At 39.8% G+C, this 20,860-nt stretch overlaps 1 protein-coding gene across 5 annotated transcripts in view; it reads left to right on the top strand.

The window, feature by feature from the left end:
* The window catches only part of LOC139239126 (alpha-actinin-1-like), a 102,731-nt gene that overhangs the window by 59,653 nt on the left and 22,218 nt on the right, over window positions 1-20,860 (top strand). For 3 of the 5 annotated variants that reach the window (XM_070867672.1, XM_070867670.1, XM_070867674.1), the window contains exons 6-13: window positions 1,586-1,664; window positions 1,928-2,009; window positions 7,206-7,291; window positions 10,658-10,750; window positions 12,495-12,725; window positions 14,657-14,804; window positions 20,248-20,398; window positions 20,699-20,807. In XM_070867672.1, the coding sequence (XP_070723773.1) occupies window positions 1,586-1,664; window positions 1,928-2,009; window positions 7,206-7,291; window positions 10,658-10,750; window positions 12,495-12,725; window positions 14,657-14,804; window positions 20,248-20,398; window positions 20,699-20,807 (979 nt within the window). Of the gene's footprint in view, window positions 1-1,585; window positions 1,665-1,927; window positions 2,010-7,205; window positions 7,292-7,492; window positions 7,579-10,657; window positions 10,751-12,494; window positions 12,726-14,656; window positions 14,805-20,247; window positions 20,399-20,698; window positions 20,808-20,860 lie in introns of all 5 variants that reach the window. The other 2 variants (XM_070867673.1, XM_070867671.1) reach the window with 1 other exon arrangement.

The raw sequence follows: 20,860 nt of genomic DNA, 5'->3' as shown, positions 1-20,860 counted from the left end.
AATGTAGCGGCCAATTGCACAAATAAAACAAAATGGCATTTGGCCCAAACCCACATAGGATAACTGTAATGCACTTTTAATACTGCAGTTTCCAGTATGTGTTGGATTCTGTTGTGCTCTAATTATTCTGTGGGCTGGATTCAACAACAGAAGGAAACACTACACGAGACCCTCACAAGTATTGAAGGCCATTTGGCCCATGGACATTGTGCTAGCTTTTTGCAGGAGCAGTCCAAAACTAGTCCCCCTACCATCCTCCCCATGGCCCTGTTCTGTCCTCTGCTTCATTTGTTTATCCACTTTCCCTTAAAAGATGCAATAGTCTCTGCCTCAACTGCTCTCTGGCAAAGATTTCCATACTCTGAAAAATAAATTTCTCCCAACCACTGACACGTTTAAATTTATGACCCCTCATCACTGACTTCCCAACCAGAGGAAATGGTCTTTCCCTATTCCCCCTATCACCTTTCACAGTTTTAAAAACTTATAATAAATCACCATTTTGTTCTCTGCTCCATTGGAAATAGTCCCAGTATTTCAAATCTCCCCTCATAACTAGTTTCTCATCCTAGTGTATTTTAGCAGTTTGCTCTCTGGCTTTAATACCCTCACACTCATTGTCTTGTATATATTTATCGTTGCATCTTGTGCCCTTATTTCTAAAACCCAAAATACTATTGGCCTTTTTTTCTATGGCTCTCGTGCTTCCAAGGAATTGTGTAATTGAACCCCTTGGTGTCTCTGTTCATCCACCTCAGTCAGTGTTTTTCCAATGAGTGTATCCATTCCTTATTTTGCCCCTCAACATATTGCCATACACTCTTCTATTAAATTGCATTCACCCATTCTGTTGCCCATGTAGGTATTGTTTAAGTGTAAATACAACGCTGATAATACAAAGTTGGGCTTTTGCCATGGTCAGTCAGTCCACGGATTTTCTCTGTTTTGGGAAAGTATGCAAAAGACATTACTACAATCCTGCAAGCATTGAGGGGATTAGGCCATTTGTACTGTAAGGCTGTTGTGAACAGAACTCTTCCCATGGGAGGAAACCCTAGAATATAAAGGGATATAAAATTTCCATTTAAGTTGTTTTTTTTCAATGGTTTACTTGGCTGATTAGCATAGCTGTTTGACACAGAAGTCAGTTTAACAGGCCAAGCATTGCCAGCAAAAATGTTGAGTTTGATGGACTTACACGGGCATAAATTATAAGCAATTTTATGCAGTGATTTAACTTTTTATATATCTAATGCTGGTTGCTATTCTACATTCACCAAATTCCAGTGCTTGGGTGATCAGTTTTGGTGATGTACTTCCCTTCTGATACTTTCTTTACCAACCCTTGGTGTACAACAACTTGTGTTAATATAGCACCTTTAACAGACCAGCATCCCAAGGCACTGCAGAGATGTAAGGAAAAATGAACTAATTTTGTAAGATACTCATCTGCTGTTTATAGATGCTTAACTGATCTGTTATGGCTTCATAGTTTGAACTGATGGAAATGGATATATCATTGTGTTTTCTTTATTTTTCTCTCTCGCTAATATTGCTGGATTCTGTTTCTGTTGTTGATGTCCAGTTGGAAAGATGGTCTGGCATTCAACGCTCTCATTCATAGACACAGACCGGATCTTATTGATTATGACAAGCTGAGGAAGGTATGTAATAGTTTGAACATTCACTTGAACAAAGATTGGCAAATATGAAATGTGTAAAGCTGACAAATTTTCTCAGACCCTGTAAACCCTGCATGTTAGATCAGATCTCAGAACTACAGCTTCTCGTGCCCTCTTATTTTGTTCAAAATGGCTGCTTATGTTTGTTAGAAAAAGCATTTTAAGAGCCAGAATCTTGGAACTCTAAATTGCTGTTGATTATGATATTGGTGTTTGACCATTTATTCCTTTACTCCTTTACTCAGGATGATCCACTCACAAACCTGAACAATGCCTTTGAAGTGGCTGAGAAACACCTAGATATACCCAAGATGTTGGATGCAGAAGGTGAGTCTTTTTGTCCTGTGTATAATAACTGAAGAGAATACACTTGGAGCCCACTAACAAGCATGCTATATTTTATATCGGACTGGTGGTACAGAATGCTATGTTCTGTGACAGGCCTAATACATTGTAAAAGCACTGGGAATGTCTTCTGTTTGAATTGTATAGAATCCTCTTCAGTCCAGCCTGTGCAGGCTTAAGTTACTTGCTTACTATAGAATCCATTCATTTAATGTTTCTTCAGCACCAACTGGTTACTGTCTGCAAGACTGTAAGCTGGCCCAAAATGCTGCTTCTGCAGCGCACTGCAGTAGAAGCATTAAAGACCAGATTAATTTCAGTCCATTAAAGATAAGTCTAGGAGGAGATTTTTAGTTCAAAGGAAATGTAAATTGGAGCAGAATGTTTTTTTTTACATTTCTTGTGAAGGTAACAAACTTATTAACGATACGGAGATAATGAGCTTGTGTAACGTTCAACTGCTAGATGTCTATTGAGGTCATCAGCACAGAGGTTCCAGGAAAGACTTGTAGTAAACAATGTTGAGCACAATTTTAAAAGGCCCTTGAGACCCTTGATCCCCAAAACCACAGCTATGCCCGGAGAGGCAGATTTTTGAGGTCTATATAGCATGTCTTTGCAGGGTCTGCCAGCTCTTGGTTTGAAGTTGTTCCCTGTTGCTCACAATAGGGCCACTCAGTGAAACATAGAAAGGCTCCCTCATGGTGATGTCGCTGTAGAAACCCAAATCCAGGGTCTCCATGTTGGTTTTATTAAAAAAAACTTGGTTCGTAAGAAAATTTTGCAGACTTTTATTTTATCGAATTGAGGTGCACTTGAACTTTCCTTCTCTAAGTTACACTAGTTCTGGTAGGTAGATGAGTTACACTAGTTGTGGTCGGTAGATGTATTTGTTCTAGTAAGTGGTTAGAAAAGTAGCTAGCAGTCACTGACAAAATTTTGTTACAGACTTTCCTAATTTGTAATTTGGCAGACAAAATATCGAGCCTGACCGGGAGTAAAGCTGGGAGAGTGGTCCTCTGAATCCTGTTTGCATTGTTAGATTGACGCAAGTTTTTTTGTAAGCTACTCTACTTTTTTGGGGTGTGCCCTGAATAACCTATAGTAATTTGGACATCGCACAGAACATTCTTGCAGATGCGGTGAGCGTGTGCACTGTTACTGTTGGGAGTGGCTATGTCTAGAGACACTAATGGACAAATATTGCCTAATGAATTTTTCTCAATTTAAAATGAAATGTAACTAGTGCCACCCCCTGTACTTAATGTTCCAAGTTCTTTAGATGTATGGCAGTTAATGGGGGGGCAGGAGAAAGGAAGATTGAAACAACGAAGAAAATACCCCAATCTTAAATACAGACTAAAGTTGGTTATGTAATAGTGTTTTAGTTTTACTGAATTACAATGGAGATTAGCTCCATATTGCACTCCTTCATTACATATATTTGCATTCATATTTTGGGGGATATTTGAAGATTTGTTTCTGTTCTCTATTCTCCCATGTCCCCCATCACTGACAGGGAGGTGAATTTCTCCTTGCCCTGAACGAACTGCCATAAACATGCGAGTGTAGGACAGTGGAGATTTTTCCTTTCTTCCCGACGTGGGGCATTGAGCAGAATCCTCTGCTGAGGCTGGCAACTCTGGGAATGGGGAAATGAGTGTGCAGCATCATAGTGCTGGTTATTGAGGCAATCAAGAACTACTTGACATTTTTGCATGTAGTTGAAAATACCTCCCAAAAAAAGTTTGTTTTTTTTAAATAAAAAAAAAGCCACAAACCAAGATTGCTTCAGTTCTTGGCTCTGGAAGTTGCTGTTCTCTTTAACCTTGTTCATGAGATTGATGTTTCTGATTTGGACTGAGTTAGTTTAAATGTTACTGCTCATTTCTTTTATGGTCTCATCAATCTATAGACAAGACTTATACCTGAATTAAATCAACTTAACTGTGCCAATGTCTTGGGAGTATAAGTAATGAAGCTGTGACATGTGGCTGAGGTATCTGGCAAACTGGTCAAGGAAACTTAGTGTGTGAAGTGTCATTACTGCAATTGGTTGTGGTGCTATATTTACTGCATTACGTACAAGTGTGCCAGACCTATATTGTCTGATCGAACCTACTTAGTGAACATACTTTTCCCATTAGTGAAATGGCCCACAGCAACACTGCACCTATTGTAAATGTAATCCAGGAATGGAAAACTTATGACTGTTCTAACCAGTTACATAACTTAAATGAAGTGTATTTTCCAAATAAAAAGCAAAAGTGTTCTCTAACATATGTAACTATATGATAGGACTGCTATTTTTTTTGTAATACTTGTATCAGAAGGAATGTGTTGTCCAGAAATCTTGGGGCTCTTTGGGGGCTAGTTGCACCCAGAATGCAACTGCATAGAGTCTACTGTACTTTAAGAAATTTTACTGGAGTTCCATTATTGTACCCAGGTGTCTAAGGAAGTGGTTCAAACAAGCTTAAGTTAATTGTGAATATCATTGGTGTAGGACATGAATGTCATTAGGGAATGATGGTGCAGATGTTTCCTTGCCAACTGCAAAGATCATGTGTTCATGCATGAAGCTTATGCATCGTCTTCATTGTATTTCCTATATGCTGAACCATTTCAACAGTAATTCTGTGACTAGTTTACACCAGTTAAAGGTCACCTCATCAACAAGAACATTCATTTAGACATTGAATATATTCATTCTCTGCTTGTCGAGTTTATTCATTTCGGTAGCTGAGGCATACAAACCAGGCAGGGTACAAATTTTATTGCTGATGTATGCTGAGTTAGAAGAACCCAGCAGAAAGGACACCACTTGGGCTGGTTGATCCTAGGTTAGGGGGGGGAAATTGGCTCACATTCCTTCTCTATTAATCAGTGATTGCTACTGGAAAGTGCATTTGTGTAGATGTCCTGTGAGGACTAGAGTGAACGATGCCTTCAAAATATAGAGGAAAAGAACTTCAAGTAAAACTGCATTTTGATCACTGTCATCAATATACTCATTTTAGGGTGTACTTTCAATTGTCTGGAAATGACTCTTATTAGACAGGCTGGGAGATCTGCATTCACTGCTTGTCTGGTTTCCCAGGGCCGGACATCTCCTGGGTCTTGTGAAAGTTTGAAGTCACATTCCATCATTTACAATGGATGCTCCCTGTAACTGCCTTCACTGTAGCAACCTGATGGGGAGAAAAGACCCTACACGAGGGTCTACATTAAAGTTACATTTTATTAGTGAGGGAATTCTGTGAAGTTTTTAAAAAAAAAAAGGCAAGGCTTTGAGCCAAAAGTACTTCCCCATGACTTTACTTCTCCATTAATGTTTGGATATCCCAACATTTTGTAATTTCAAACCACCGTTTCATGTTTCAGTTTAAAAAGCACCTTCCTTTTAATTTGCACTGCTAAAACACATTTGATATTTGACCTGCAGCAGGAGTGTCTAATCTTTTGTCCTAGTGGGTTGAACGGGTGGGCACCATGGAGCTGCAGAAACAGTGTAAAGTTTAAATCAATCTACCCATTAATTTGCAAATACCTCAAATTGCTGATACGAACAAATCTTGATATTGCAATTTAGGATTTATCCACCAGTGAGGCAATAGTGCCAAGAACCGCTCTTTCCAAATCTCCAAAATTCAGAGGACAAATTATAAATATAAGGGCAAATAGGACTGAGATGCCTAGCCCTACAAAGTTGAATTGCTAAGGCTGGGTGCAAAGGAGATGGTCTTTGAGCTGCAGGTTCTACAATGCACTGGAATGAGTCTGCTCATAGACTTTTTTGGTTTACATACAGCTAAGACATTCACACTTTATTATCTCTCCTCCATCTGATTCATTATGATGCAATTTATGCCTGCTTCACACTTGCACAATATTTCTGCAACGCTTCAACCACACAATGTTTCCACATTCATAACTGATCATTTTTCCTTCTGCCTTTTTTTAACATCTATATAAATTTTCACATCCACATTCAAGTCTGCCCTATAGGAAAAAAAAACACATCAGCTGCAACTCAGCCACCAAAAGCTGCCATCTCAGTGCAGTATTTGTAGATTATTCTGCTTTTGAACTGTGGAGAGATCTGGCCTAGCTGAGTGTACACTTTTAGTCACTAGTGCCACAGCTAATTGTAGAATTCTCGGGACCAAATAGGTATTTGTCCTCGATTTTTGTTCTATATTTACCAGGTGAACTTGCTCATCAGATATTTAACTACGTACCGACAGTCCATTTTGTGCCTTGAGCTGATTTTGAGGCTGACTTTAATGGTGTACCACTCATTTAAGTGTTTAATGCAGTCTTTTTAATATAACTCCGACTGTGTGCGGTAGCACATTAATACATTAAACTCTTAACCAACAGGTAACCAGTCCAACCATGATAATTAATGCTTACCACAGGGGATTTTAAATGCCACCAGGGTTCCATTCTGCCAGAGGCTGTTCCTTCTGCAGCTTCTTGACATTTTAATAAATTATAAAAATGTGCTTTTCCCTTTTCACAACGCAAGGATGGAATAACTGTGAAAATATAGTTTTGCAGTGCTTGGTTAGCTTTTTGTGGAATGTTAAAATGACTGCAGAACATTAGTTGGTACATTTTAGGATCTAGTTATGAAAAATCTAACACTTCCAGATGTCCATACTGTGGATTTTGATCTGTACATGCCCACACATCTGAGGTTAACTTCTGTGAATGTTCAGGTGTATTCGGTTTCTGCAAAAACCATGTAATTCATTCGCACTTGATGCCAATTAATATCTGACATTCTGCAGTTTACAGTGTCTGATTAGTTCCACCCATAGTTCAAATACTGTTTGGGACCAAGCCAGGACTTAACTGCAGTGATCGGTTCAGTTTACATTGCTGTTCTGGACTTCATTTCCTTGTTGTTGGAGGTGGAGAACATAGTAATTAAGGCATTTCAGGTTAATTTTCTGGAATGGGCCTTGATGAAAAGCCCCATGTAGATTTGAAAGAAGCTGATTTTTTTAAAGTAATGCTGCAATACCTGCTTTTTACTCCTTTTTCTGAAACTGAATGTGGTGGTGAATAAAGTAGTATACTGGAGCGGAGTTGGTCTGAGGCTAATGCACGTGGAAAGGTTTAATTAGCATAGCTCAAGATGTCGCTTCTAATATTTTTGTTTACCCACAGACATTGTGAACACCGCTCGCCCCGATGAGAAGGCTATTATGACCTATGTCTCCTGCTTCTACCATGCCTTTTCAGGAGCACAGAAGGTACCATAAGTCTCCAAGGACCCCTCCTTTCCTGCAACACTGATCTCCTGCTTCTCTTTCAGCTGTCGCTCCGATTTAAAAATTCTCGGTTCCAGGCATCATGATGCGCCTGTGCGCTCTCGTGCCGTGTAACAAGGAAACTGTTTTCTGCTTGAGGCATGATGCAACCTTACTCTGCTCTGACTTTCTCTCTCTGCACAGATATTGTAGGCACTCTCAGGCCAGATGAAAAGGCTATTATGACTTACGTTTCATGCTACTACCATGCCTTCTCAGGTGCTCAAAAGGTGAGCTCTTGTCTCTTCTGTACCTTGCAAACTTTCTGTTCTCCTGCGTGCTTTTGGTTATGTGGTATGCTCTTTGTTCGTATTTCTCATGATTAATAATGGCAAATATTAAATACCTTCAATATATATTGGTTTGTATGTGTTTGTGAATGTATCTTCTGTTGGCTCAATTATTCTGTATTTTTAAGGACATTTGGTGCATGATATGTAAATGAGCATGCTTTCATGTGATTTGCAATTTAAACTGCCCTAGTACCATAGTATTTTGAAGTGTTTAGAGCAGTTTAGAAATGTTACTGTGAATCTGAAACTTGGGTACTAAAAGAAAAGGGCATTTAGACCCACTAAGCCTATAATTCCCAGATCATTATTCACCTTTCCTGTCTTCTCTCCATATCCCTTCTCTCCAGAAATGCATCCAGTTGTGCGAACCCATTTATATTGTCTGCTACAATGGGCTTCCCTGGTAACATTCTGCAACTGTACCATCCTCTGGGTGAAATAATTCTCTGATTTCACTTCTAACTGAATTTTCAAGCTTTTAACTAGTATCCCACAGTGTTTGAATTCTTCACCATAGTGAATTATTCGCTTGGACAAATTTTCAGTTGCTTTTCATAATGTGAAGGATTAGACTTCCACATCTTGCTGTTTCCCATTATTTTCAACCAAACATTTTCTTCCATTAGAGAAGTGCTTTCCTTTTAAATGTGATCTCAATTTTCCCATTTGAGATTTCTTTGTAACAAGTATTGAGTCTTTAAACTGTGTACCAGTGGGTATTACATTCTCTTTAATCCTATCTACACTATTTGCTGTATGGATAGAGTTTCAGCAGTGGTATGGGGTGGTCTGGCTATACTTGACATATTTGTGTGCGCATACACTCCCAGCGCACATCCGTAGTGATGTGTGCTAGCCACTGACTACAGTCAATTTCTACTAATTGAGAGTTAACAAGATAGTTAGCAACACTCAATCAGAACAAATCGAAAGGTAGGTGTTGAACTGTCATCATCCTTGTTTTAAAATCTGAAACTTGGTTCTCCACCAATTCATTTTGGTGCACAGCAAAAATAAGGCAAGACTGTTGAAGTCATTCTACTCACTATGCAGGTATGTCAAAGCTTTTAGGTAACACCACTGCCAAAGACACTATTAAACATATATGTAAAACAATCCTGTATACCTTATTATAAAATATGAATTTTCTTGAACCTGTTCTCACCTGTCATCCATTGCTGTCGTCTTTTCTCTGTGTCGACCCTTTGTGTTTCCATCACTGGTGACCAGCTCTCATCTGCTTTTGTTCTGCCTCTTGTACTTTTTTGTTTGCTGTGTAACAGGTACAGCAGCCTTCTCCTTTTTCTTTTCTTTGAGCTGTTTTCCTAGTTATTGTCTCCTGGCCGTGAATGCTGCAGCATTGACCCTTTAGAGTTATGATTGTGCTTTTTGGAGCAATATGCCGGTTCTCTTTCTCTTCCCCCCCCCCCCCCCCCCCCTCTCCACCCCCCCCCCTCATATCTCTCCCTCTAGCCCACTTGGTCAGTGAGGGTCTTGGTGTAGTTGCTGCGCATGTTATCTCTGGTTGATGTAAAGCATAATTCTACGGCGAAAAACCTGTTTTTTTTGGAAGTGCTTATTTGTACTGCAAAAATGGCCAACATGCTCCACCCTTGGTTTCTGATTTGTCCCCATGGAGGATAAGCCACACCCTAAAGTTTCACAGGAATGTGCAACTGGAACTGCCCATCCCAAGGTGTCTCTGATTTTGCAAATTGTAACTTGATCCACTTTGGCTTCCTGAAGCGACAGAGGCCAGAGCTCCCCAGAAGACAGCAAGGGCCAGTTGGAAGTGCCTTACCCCAGTCCAAGTACATCCCTCCCTGAGCTAAAGTGCCTTACCCCAGTGCAAGTACATTCTTCCTCCTCCTCCCTCCACCCCCCTCCCGCTAGATGGGGCAGGCATTGTGTACAGATTGTTATTGGGCATGAAGTGAATAGTGACCGTGTGGTGACTTCTGGATATCATCCACTCTGTGATTTGTCTCCCCTTCCCCCCCCCCCCCCCCCCCCCCACCCTGCCCCTCCTTGCTATTAGGCCAAGGCCAGCCGGGGGCGGGGGGAAGCTTGTTGCCTGTCGGTCAAAAAAATGCAATACAAATAGTTGCATCGTTTTTTTATACAGCCTGTAGGATAGTGAAGTTCCTGGCACTTGGGGATACAGAATCCTTAATGCAAGGATACTGGTTTCAGTGATGCCATGCAAGCTTGCTTTCATTTTCAAGTTAAATTCTTTGCGCATTCCATGCTATACAAGCTTCTATGCGATGCTGATGAATTGTAAATTTGATTTATGCCCAGTATTACCCGTGATAAATTAATTAGAATAGAAATTGGCATGATTTTGCCTTCCAATTTCTTGGGATCTAATTGCAGTATTCTGCAGAGTGCCACATTTAACTTATAACATCATGCTGTGCAAATTAATTGGAAATAGCTCTACTGTGTGGCATTTCCAAGATGCTGCTGCTGGCTGTGAAGCCTATTTGTACTTTTATATTTGTAGCCAGGATCCCTAATTACTAGTCTTTGTGATTCTCTCATTTTTAGAATGAGGAATTAGGACCAGGTGATCCAGCCCCTTTTTTTTTGATGAACCTTAATCCTGTCGACTCACCTTCACTGTTCCAGATCTCACTAGTTTGCCACTTGAACCCATTCATTCTGTCTGCTTCAATGGCAGTATGGTTTCAGTTGTGCAGAGTAATCTGTTAATGGATTCATTTTAAATTATTTATAGCTAACAGTAACTCCTACTTAAAACCTGCAGAGTGGCTTTATTTCACAATTTTCATTTGTATAATTTGTCTTGGAATTACACTGTACTTATAATAATTATGAAAGCTACACTTTAATGACTTGCCCTAGTAACTACTTCCACAAGTCCATCAGTGTTTTTGTTCTGCTTGACTTTGGTTTTTTTTACCCCTTATTTCTCAAATCTTTGAATTTTCACACTTTATGGGCTGATCTGTGTTTACTCCAGTTGTTCTAACCCTGCATCTGTTCCTGATAGGCTGAGACTGCAGCCAATAGAATCTGCAAAGTTCTGGCAGTAAACCAAGAGAATGAACATCTGATGGAAGATTACGAGAAACTGGCCAGTGATGTATGTATTTTACACTTGTGTGCTGTACTAATAAAATGATCTGACTGGTAGTGAGTATCATCTGCAGGAATGTATTTATAAAAAAAACATGTAACTAAATGCATTTTAGAAATACTCATCAAATTGTAACTTTAAGCCAAAAAGCAATCAAAAATAACTGGCAAGAGTTCATTCATTTCTTTATAGGAAAGCGTGCACATTTCTGCATTACAATTTTTGGGTTTGTATTCCATCTAGACTTTAAAAAAACCCACAAATCAAACTGTTGGCAAGACTTAACTTTGGGACAAGGCTTGTGTGGAACGTAGACCAATTGGGCCAAATGGCCTGTATCTCTGCTGATTCTTAATCGTGCTTATAGTTCAGAATTACTGAGCCTAATGTACTGGAGATGAATTAATATACACTGATGTGGAGTAATTTTTGGATTTCTTTCAATGTCTTCACTTAAATCTGCACTCATTGTTAAAATAGAGGGGGTAAAAGACTGTTAATTATAATTCTTTTAACTATTTTTAAGATGCTTTTGCTTAAACAAATATACAGGGAAGGAGATGGAAACTGTTTCAGAATTCCTCTCCTGTATTAACATTTGAATACAATAGGACCTCTTGTTTACTAATTATAGGCGAAAGTAATTCAACTCTACAAACTCATTCTGGAAACCCCAGTCCCATTGTGTACTGTTTTTAATTACTGAGGACAGGAATTTAGATTTGCTGATATTCTGATTTGTAAATTTTCATAATTTGTAGCCCATTCTAACAGTGCATATTCATGATCTGAGGAGAAATTCTCAATTGCATCTATTCATGCTTTTATGGCAAAGCTTATACTGTACATTTAAATAAGCAAAATTAATACTTTGAATTCTAGAAATTAAACAGAAAATGCAAGAAATATGAGATCCGGCAGTTTTCCTTTGTATTTTGAGAAGTTGCTATTTATATTTTTGTAAATGAGGTTACTGCACCAGCACATTTGTCATCTATTTTCTATGTTTCTATGTTTCTATGTTTCTATGTGCTCGGGAAAGGCAAAAAAAAAATGGTATGTGCATGCACAAAGTTAAAAGACTGAAGATTAGAGTTAATATTCCAGTTGTAATTTGCATTTTTAGTTTTTATTAAAAAATCCATTTTGAGATATGCAGGATTTATTTATATAGTAGTGAATGGCCTTGCTCATGGTTAGTCCAAGGAAATAGCCTAGGTTTTCTGATTTATATAACGAGTGATCCATTTGCTCCAATTGAACATATAAGAAATAGGAGTAGGTCATTTGGCCCCTCGCGCCTGCTCCGCCATTCAATAAGATCATGGCTAATCTGATCTTGGCCTCAACTCCACTTCCCTGCCTGCTCCCTTGATGTTGAAAACTTTGAAGTATGTCATAGCTAAGTTTCTTTTAACGGGACACAGTAGTCGGTGGCCAGGGATAGGGGAGTGCTTGCATCACAGTACGACCAGTGGTGGGAGGACTGAATAGCAGGCATTAGTGTTACCTGTTTAAAAACCATAAAAATGGGTGTTAATGCACTTTAAGCAGGTAATACTAATGTCAGGAAAGTCTTGACAAAACTGTGACGATGGGAAATGAGCGTGACCCACTGTCTCAAATACACGCATATCTTTTCAATAAAAGAATAATGGGTTTTAATAGTGCTACATTCTGAATTTTTAACTTTGCTGGATGGTTCTGTTGTACAATCTCCATTTTCTTTTACTGGTGCTTTTGTTTGCAGTTGCTGGAATGGATTCGCCAAACCAAACCTTGGCTCGAGAACAGAGAGCCTGAGAAAACAATGCAAGCCATGCAGCAAAAACTGGAAGACTTCCGCGATTACCGCCGTGTCCACAAACCTCCCAAAGTACAGGAGAAGTGCCAGCTTGAGATCAACTTCAACACCCTGCAGACCAAGCTCCGGCTGAGCAACAGGCCAGCCTTCATGCCTTCTGAAGGAAAAATGGTCTTGGTAAGAACAATTTCAGTTTCCTTTTAATCTAGTGTCGCATTCAGGATTCTGTTGAAATCAGAAAATTACTGTCTAATTTGTATAAATTCAACACCTTTTTAACCTCCCTCATCCCATTATTGTCCTTCCCTGCTGCACAATAGGTGTGCCTCTTCCTTCTCAAAGACTTGCTGGGGTGTGATTGCACAGGTCCCAGTTGTATTCTGATGCCTTACTCAAATGACTGTCATTTGTGAAGTGGGCTTCAGTTAGATGAAGCACCCTCACCAGCTGAGATTAGCTAACTGCGTGCAGTCCAGGGATTGAATCTAGGAACTTCTTGGTTGGTATGGGCCAATATCTTACTAGGTCATGCCTTTACCAAATGAGCTATTGTATGTAACTTAACGACAACATTACTCCAATAAGTGCTTATTGCCCCATACAGTTGTGTCAAAATAGTGTTGGGTTTTTTCGTGTGCAATTTTTACCAACGATGTTTATATTCCATTTTAAATGTGTGTTGCAAAAGGTGGTGAGATAACTGTTCTAACATGGCAGCACCATATTGTGTATACTTGGAACACTGGTGTCGTTATTTGGGTAGTTTTCCAGTGAGCACTCCTCAATACTGCTTTTATACTGCTATAAACAGAACTGGAGTTTTCTTTCCTGAAACACACAAACTGTGGTACTGGAAGTGGGAGTTTTATGTAATCAAAGAGTGCTTGTGGAGTTGACAGTAGCATGTCTATATTGGCATTCTGACTGGCTGACAAGCTAAAACTTTTTAGGATTGAATTATGGTTAACATTCTTTTTATCCCCTTCCTCCATGCAGAAATACTTCCAAAAATAAACAAGGCTGATAAAAACATAAATGAGTTGGCTGGGCGTGGTTAGGATTTTCACATTGTTAGGGAGCTGGATTAAAATGTAGTTTGGAAATTTCAAAATTGCTGAACTCTAATGTGACTTGTAATGTATTCATCTTCAGTTTCCTGCTCAGACTCTGAGGGGGGAAAAAAACCTCCTGCTGTTTTCCTCGTCCAATAACTATACATTTTGAATATCCTTATCCTTATTTGGATGAGATATGAAATAGAGACCACCATCCAGTGGAAATGCAAAGATCCCACTGCACGACTCAAAGCAAAAACTCTGCTGGTGTCCTGGCCAACATTCCTCCTTTAGGCAACGCAACCAGAAACAGATGGACTAGTTGTTTATCTCCTATCTCCTTTCTGCTTGTGGGATCTTGGTATGCGTGGAAAGGTTGCCATTTTTATCCGCATGCAAACACCAACTACATCAGGTAATTAATTCTGTGAAGTGTTTCGGGACACGAGATAAGCAAAGGAATTTTCTAACTCTTGGGACAAAATCCCTCCCTATCACCACTGGGAGCAACTTCAACACACGGACTGCAGCAGTTCAAGAAGGCGGCTCACCACCACCTTCTCAAGGGCAGTTAGGGATGGGCAGTAAATGCCAGCCTTGCCAGTGACTCCTACATCCCAGGAACAATTTTTTTTAAAAAACACGCAAATTACATAGGAATTGCTCTAAAAAAGACCACAGTCCATCTCCTAATCTGATAGTCGCACAATACAACAATAATGGACTTGTTGACTAATCACAGCAATTAATCTCCATCAATTAGTCTACAACAGACCCAAACATGAGGTGAGGAAAACCTTCATGGTGAAGAGCTTTGAGACCCATATGTCCAAAGTCACCTGTTCCTCCCAAGCCTATTGCATTTGCCATATGTCACGTCTAATTACTCATGTACTGAATTTCTATTGTTTTCTGAAAGAAATCTAATGTGAAATCATGTGATTTCCATGTGCCTTTACTTTGAGGTTAAAACCTGGGTGTAAGCAGTTCTGAAAATAGTCTGATTCCCAGTAGGTTTCTGTGGAGTAATGTGATCTCTTGGTTGTGTTGTAGGATATTAATAATGCATGGCAAGGTCTGGAGCAGGCGGAGAAGGGCTATGAGGAATGGCTACTGAATGAGATAAGGAGGCTGGAAAGACTTGACCATTTGGCAGAAAAATTCAGACAGAAAGCCACCATTCATGAAGATTGGACTAAAGGTATTGAGCTAATACATTGCTTACAGTTTAAAATGAAATAATCTGCAGGTGTAGAGTTGATAGTGTGTTCTGTACTAAAAATTTAGTGAAACCGTCTAAACCATCTCTGGAATCCTAGTTTAGATCTAACCACTCCTGATGCAGCTGGGAAATTAGACCATTTAAATCCAGCCCAGAGAAGAAAATTAAGATCTCACTGATCACAAATTGATTCAATCTTCTTTGAGTTGAGTCACTGTACAGGCCTAGGAATCTTCATCCTGCATTTAATAGCAACAACAACTTTAATTTTTTACAGCGTCTTTAATGTAGGAAGACGTCCCGAGGAGCTTCACAGAAGTGTAATCAGGCAAAGAATGGCCACGTGCCTAACCTGGTGCATGTCAGTACTACACCAGCTTTTTAATTTTGCTGTTTTTGAAAATGCCTTCCTGGATGCAAACGTCAATAGGTAAATCTGCAGAGCTGATGTCTGCCAATCACCCATTGCAGCACACATTGGCATATCTTCAAAATAACATGGGAATATTTTTAATCTGGCCTGAGCTCAGTTGAATTTAGCTGTACAGTGGTCAACTAGGCTAAGCATTTTACCATACAAGTGCATCAGTCAAAAGCTACAGCTGGCAAAATAATTGAATTAACAATGCAACCTGTGGATTTTCTGATTGCATGGCAGATTGGGTGCACGTTTTGTTACGGTTAAGCTCGCCAAGCATCCTCAGTCAAACTTAACCGACATTTGGAGCTCAATTCTTGCTGCTTGTCTGTAGGATTAGCATAAGGCCACATAATCAAACTGTCCTTTCCTCAGCAGCTGTTTGCTTCTCCGTGCTAGCAGCAGCAGAAAAATAAATACTGTAACGGTATGTCTGCAGTGCTGCAGACAGCAGAATTGGCATAACTTATCTGGGATCATCCCAAATAAATTGAGATTTGCATGGTAAATAACAGGTGAACAAAGCTAAAAGAATCCAAAGCACATTGACCAACTGTTGCTCCAATTGGCTGCTTGAATAGATATAAAATACTGAGATGCACAAGTAAAAATTAATAACCTGAATCCTAACCCAATTTTTAACTTTGCAAATCACATGGCATTATCTCGTGCTTGAGCATGAGGTGATGGTAGGTTCTTGCAGCATGTACTGCTTGGCAGATTGATGGTTGTCTTGTGTAAATGTTTATCAGGCTAGTCATCACAAACTCTCAGCGGCTGCCGTGACTCAGCAGGATTTTTGTCTCTTGGTTTGTCAGCCTATAAACTATTTCGCTGTGATAATGGTTCCAAAGCTTTACATTAACCATTACCCTCATGCGACAAACATGCCAAGTGATTTGGTAAGAGATGATAAAATGCAAAAACTACAAACATCAGCTTCACAGTTTTGGTGTTCTGTTCGACCTTGAGCTAAGTTTTTAAACCCCATGTCCTATACCACCAAGACTGCTTACTTTCACCATGGTCACATTGTCTGCATCTAGTCCTATCTCAGTTCATCTGCTGCTGAAAGTCTTACACCGCTGTGTCACCTCTCTGTTGGACTACTCTAATACACGAAGGGTAATCAACCTGAAATGTTAACTGTTTCTTTCTCCACATGTTGCCTGACCACCTGAGATTTCCAGCATTTTCTGTTTATTTCAGATTCGAGCATCCGCGGTATTTTGCTTTTGTAATACACACCTTGTCGGCTTCAAATCCTCTGCACTCCATAATGCTAACATGTCCAAATCTCTGCCGCACATGCCCTGTCTCCCAGTTTTTGCTGTCCTACGCTGGCTCCTCATCCCCCAGTGCATTGAATTCAAACACCTTGTACTCATTAACAAATCCCTTCATGTCTTTGCCATATCCTATCTCCTCCAACCATATATCCCTTGTTGAGCATTCATTTCCTCTACCTCCATAGGTAACACAGCCACCAGCTGCCTCTGCCCTGCACTCTGGAAACAGCCACTGAAGCTTTTTTGCCTTTTCACCTCCTGTTTTTAAAACCTTTTCAAAACTATTCTCCAACCAAGCTTTCAGTCATCACCCCTAATCTCGCCTTTCCTGGCTTGGCACTTTGTTTCCTGATGCATATCTGTAATATGCATTAGAATGTTTCTCTACACTATATAAATGCAAGTTGTTAAATAACTCTGGAATGCTTCGCTGTTTGGACAGTATCTGAAAGACAGGTTGGGTGTAATCCTTGTTCAACATTAGCTTTTAGCTGCATATCATTTCTACCCACAAGGCACCTGCACGCATTCTACAACACCTAATGGATCCGAAAGTCCACTGGGCGAGTGCCCTCCTCCATGGCCTCCTTGGAAAATCAAGAGTTAATTTTTGTTTAAAATATACCATTGATGACATTGGCTGAGTAATTCCTCCAAGCTTCTTGCCAGATGTGAAGGAATTGAATGAACAGATGCTCATTAACCTTTAGGTGCTTTGACTCTGACTGTGCTAATTGAGTTTCCTCGAGTTGTTTGGCTCAAACTCCAGTGCTGGTCTGTCTTCTCTTCTCTCTGCCCCCTCCTGCCAAATCTTCAGTCAGCAATCTGTTTAAATACTTGGAGGTCTTTTTCAGCTTTTTTTGTTGCAAAATTAAAGTAGACTGGAGCTGTTGATATTGCTCAATATGGGGGTGGGGGGGAGGGGGGGGAGGAAGGAGGAGAGAGTGAGAAAAAAAAAGAAAATAATTTTTAAAATATTTGTTAGATGAACATGATGCTAATGCTGGAAATGAAATAAAAGCAGGAAGTATTGAGAATGCACAGCATCTGTAAAAAGAACTGACAGGAAAGGCTTTTGGCTACTCCTTAGCTGTTGTTGGAACTGTGGACTCTTGCAGCATTTTTTGCTTTTATTAAAATATTGAACTGAAATGTATGAAGTTACGCTTGGGTCGTTGAGTTGCTTGCATTGCTCATTCAGTACTTCAACTGGTGTGACTGGATATAAAATAACAAAGCTTTTCACCTTGCAGTATCACTTCTGGAAAAACATGGTGAGTTTCATTTTGTATTTTGATTAAATGTTTCCTTGCACAGGTATGATTTTTCAGAACTATTTAATGCAGTACTCCCGATTTGTGAATATTACCTTCCTCGGCGTGCTGAAAAATGAACACAATTTTAAGCTCCTTACAGTCCATACCACAAAGTATTTCAGCAGGAAAATGTGTTCAACATTTTGAATATGCACGGGACCTGTGGAAATGAAAGTTGAAATTGCAGCAAAACCATTTACTTATGATCCAATTTCTGCAACATTTTATTTGCTGTTGTACGCTACTACAGTTATCTGGAAGTGAAAATATCCCCCAAAAATGTCCATGTAAATATTTAGTTTTCAGTACCTAGACACACATCACTTACTAGCGAAAAATGAGCTGTAAAGTTACTTCACTGAGTGGCCTGTACCAATGCTGCTTAATTGTTTCCTGTATTTTTGATGGTTATGTTGCACATTAATGCTCCAGGGTGACAGGATATGGGGTTGAGACTCCCTACTCCTCTCAAAACTTGACAATTTATGTATTCAAACCACACTGTTCGAGATACTGAGCTGAAATTGGACACTTTCCCAAGAGTTAGTTATCTTGTATCTACAGTATTATGCTAATGCAAAAGAAAATCATTAAAAATATTGCTGGATGAGTCCTCTATCTGCACTGCCATTAGGCACATTTAAGTGTAGAACTAATGGGCCAAAAATTGCAGTCGGAGGCTTCCTGTGGACGGATGCCTCCGTACAAAAGTACTTGGTGGTCCCGGAGAAATGTATACTTGCGGTGTGAGACCTAGATGCACAGCCCAGCGTATGGTCTCCTATTTGAACAAGCTCCCATTACTATCTATGAGAATACTCCCAAAAACACACAACACAATAAATTGAACACCTTGTATTGAAATTGAATTTAATTAAATATTTTAGACACACTTCTTTTAATTTTTGTTTTAATGGGGGGAAAAATAAACTTGCCTGGATGGACAGGGGTTTTAATATAAAAATGAGCGAAATTAAATTTTTCTACTTTTTAAAACTCTAACTAGTGAAAGTAGGCTATATGTCTGCTTTTATCGACGTAAGAGTTTGAAGGTATTCGCTGGGCAGGAGTTGGACAAATTGCCCAAATCTCTGCGTGCGGATGTCCTTCTCCCAGGAATGCGTGCGATCTGTCAAGACATTTCGACAGAGTGCAGATTGTGACACTCGGCGCATGTGCATCACGCTCCAAGAACCAGCATTTGCGAGGCCTCTTCAGTTGCATACGCACTCGAGAGGCTGCAATTTACGGCCCAATAATCTGCGTTAACCTAGTTAAAATAAACTGGTTAACATTGGCATTAAATAATACTGTAGGGAAAAGTTCACACTTGGGTTACTACATTTAATATTGTACTAAAGCTCCCGTGTCTCAATTAATCACTAAGTTGTGCCACTGGTGGCAGGCTGATAAACACTGAATTTACATTTGTTATACAGCTCAAAATGCTCTCTCCAGGCACAACTTAAGGACAGTATCTGTAATTGCACTTTCACAATTCAAATGGATGTGCAGTGCAGCCATTATGATACAGGGACCTATTGCATAGCAGCACAAAAACAGGCCATTTGGGCCAACTGGTCCATGCTGGTTTTGCTCCCCCTTTTACCCACCAGTCCCCAGTGGATATTAGAAATTAACAAATAACAAAAGTCCTTGTATTTGATCTTGTATGTGGGATATATCCATGGTGTAGGCCAGGATGTCCAAGTTTTTTGCCTTTGTGGGCTGCATAGTTATTTACAATGGAGCCTTGAGGGAATAGCATCTGATATCTAATGCTGTGTTGCTAATTTACATATATCTGAAGTTGCTATGACTAATTTGTGATTTTGGGAAAAACCAGCAAATAAAAAGTATAAGCGTGGATGGGATTGAATAGCCTGGACTTCAAGGGCTGTGGGGCTGCATGTTGGACCACTCTTTATCTGAAACAGAAGTTTGATCGGGCTGTGTAATCAGTAAAGTCTCCAGTTCTGTCAAGAATTCTGGCAGGTAATTGCAGAGTAGATAATGGAAGTTCCGCTGCAATGCAAAAACTTGACCGACCCCCGTTTAGAATTTTACTGAAGTCATAGTGACACTGTACAGTACATAAACATTGGTAACTTTAATATGGTAACTTACATTAGCCTTTATTAGTCGCTCTAAACTAAGTTGCCTAATCCTCTAATTCTCACCCTGTGAGTGAGCAGGTGGGTTGACTATTTATTTCAATTGAGAAAATGTTTTGGAATAATTCTCCATGTAGAAAATACAATTGATTTTAGTGGTGTCTTTTAAACGGTAGGTTTATACTTTTCATTTATGAAGTGATGAATAAGGCACTTGAGTGTCATCTCTTCACTCTTGGGGTGGAAATCCCAGGTTTAAACCCATGCCCCCTCATCTCCCTTCAGATAAAGAAGCAATGTTGACGCAGAAAGACTATGAAATGGCCACGCTGGCTGACATCAAAGCCTTGCTGAAGAAACATGAGGCATTTGAGAGTGATCTGGCAGCGCACCAAGACAGAGTGGAGCAGATCGCTGCCATCGCACAAGAGCTCAAGTATGTACAATAATATGATTGTTTGCTCCGACCATGCAGCCATTCAATGTTAAAGGGCAGTTTTTGTAACTGATGCCATTGAGTTTGAATCTCTACAGTCAGATAAATTCACAAACAATTAGCATGTTGTAATAAGCAAGGAGAAAAGATGGTGAATGCCTCCCTTATTGCTCATGTTACCATCAAGTCGAATTATTTCTGCAAACTTGTGTGTGAAGAGAAATGTCTCGAGTCTCTGGCTGCTACCAGCACAAACTTTATTAAAACACTGCATTTTTTCCTCTTCTCTGCTTCCTGCAGTGATCTGGATTATTATGACTCTCCCAACGTAAATGCCCGCTGCCAGACTATTTGTGACCATTGGGATACCCTGGGCTCCTTAACACAGAGCAGGAGGGAAGCCCTGGAGGTGAGACCTGAACCAATGGGTTTTATGTCGAAGTGAATTTGTAATATGTTGTG

Source organism: Pristiophorus japonicus, chromosome 26 (assembly GCF_044704955.1).
Source record: "Pristiophorus japonicus isolate sPriJap1 chromosome 26, sPriJap1.hap1, whole genome shotgun sequence".
NCBI classification, from domain to species: domain Eukaryota; kingdom Metazoa; phylum Chordata; class Chondrichthyes; family Pristiophoridae; genus Pristiophorus; species Pristiophorus japonicus.
This window is presented reverse-complemented; position numbering and strand designations above follow the sequence as displayed.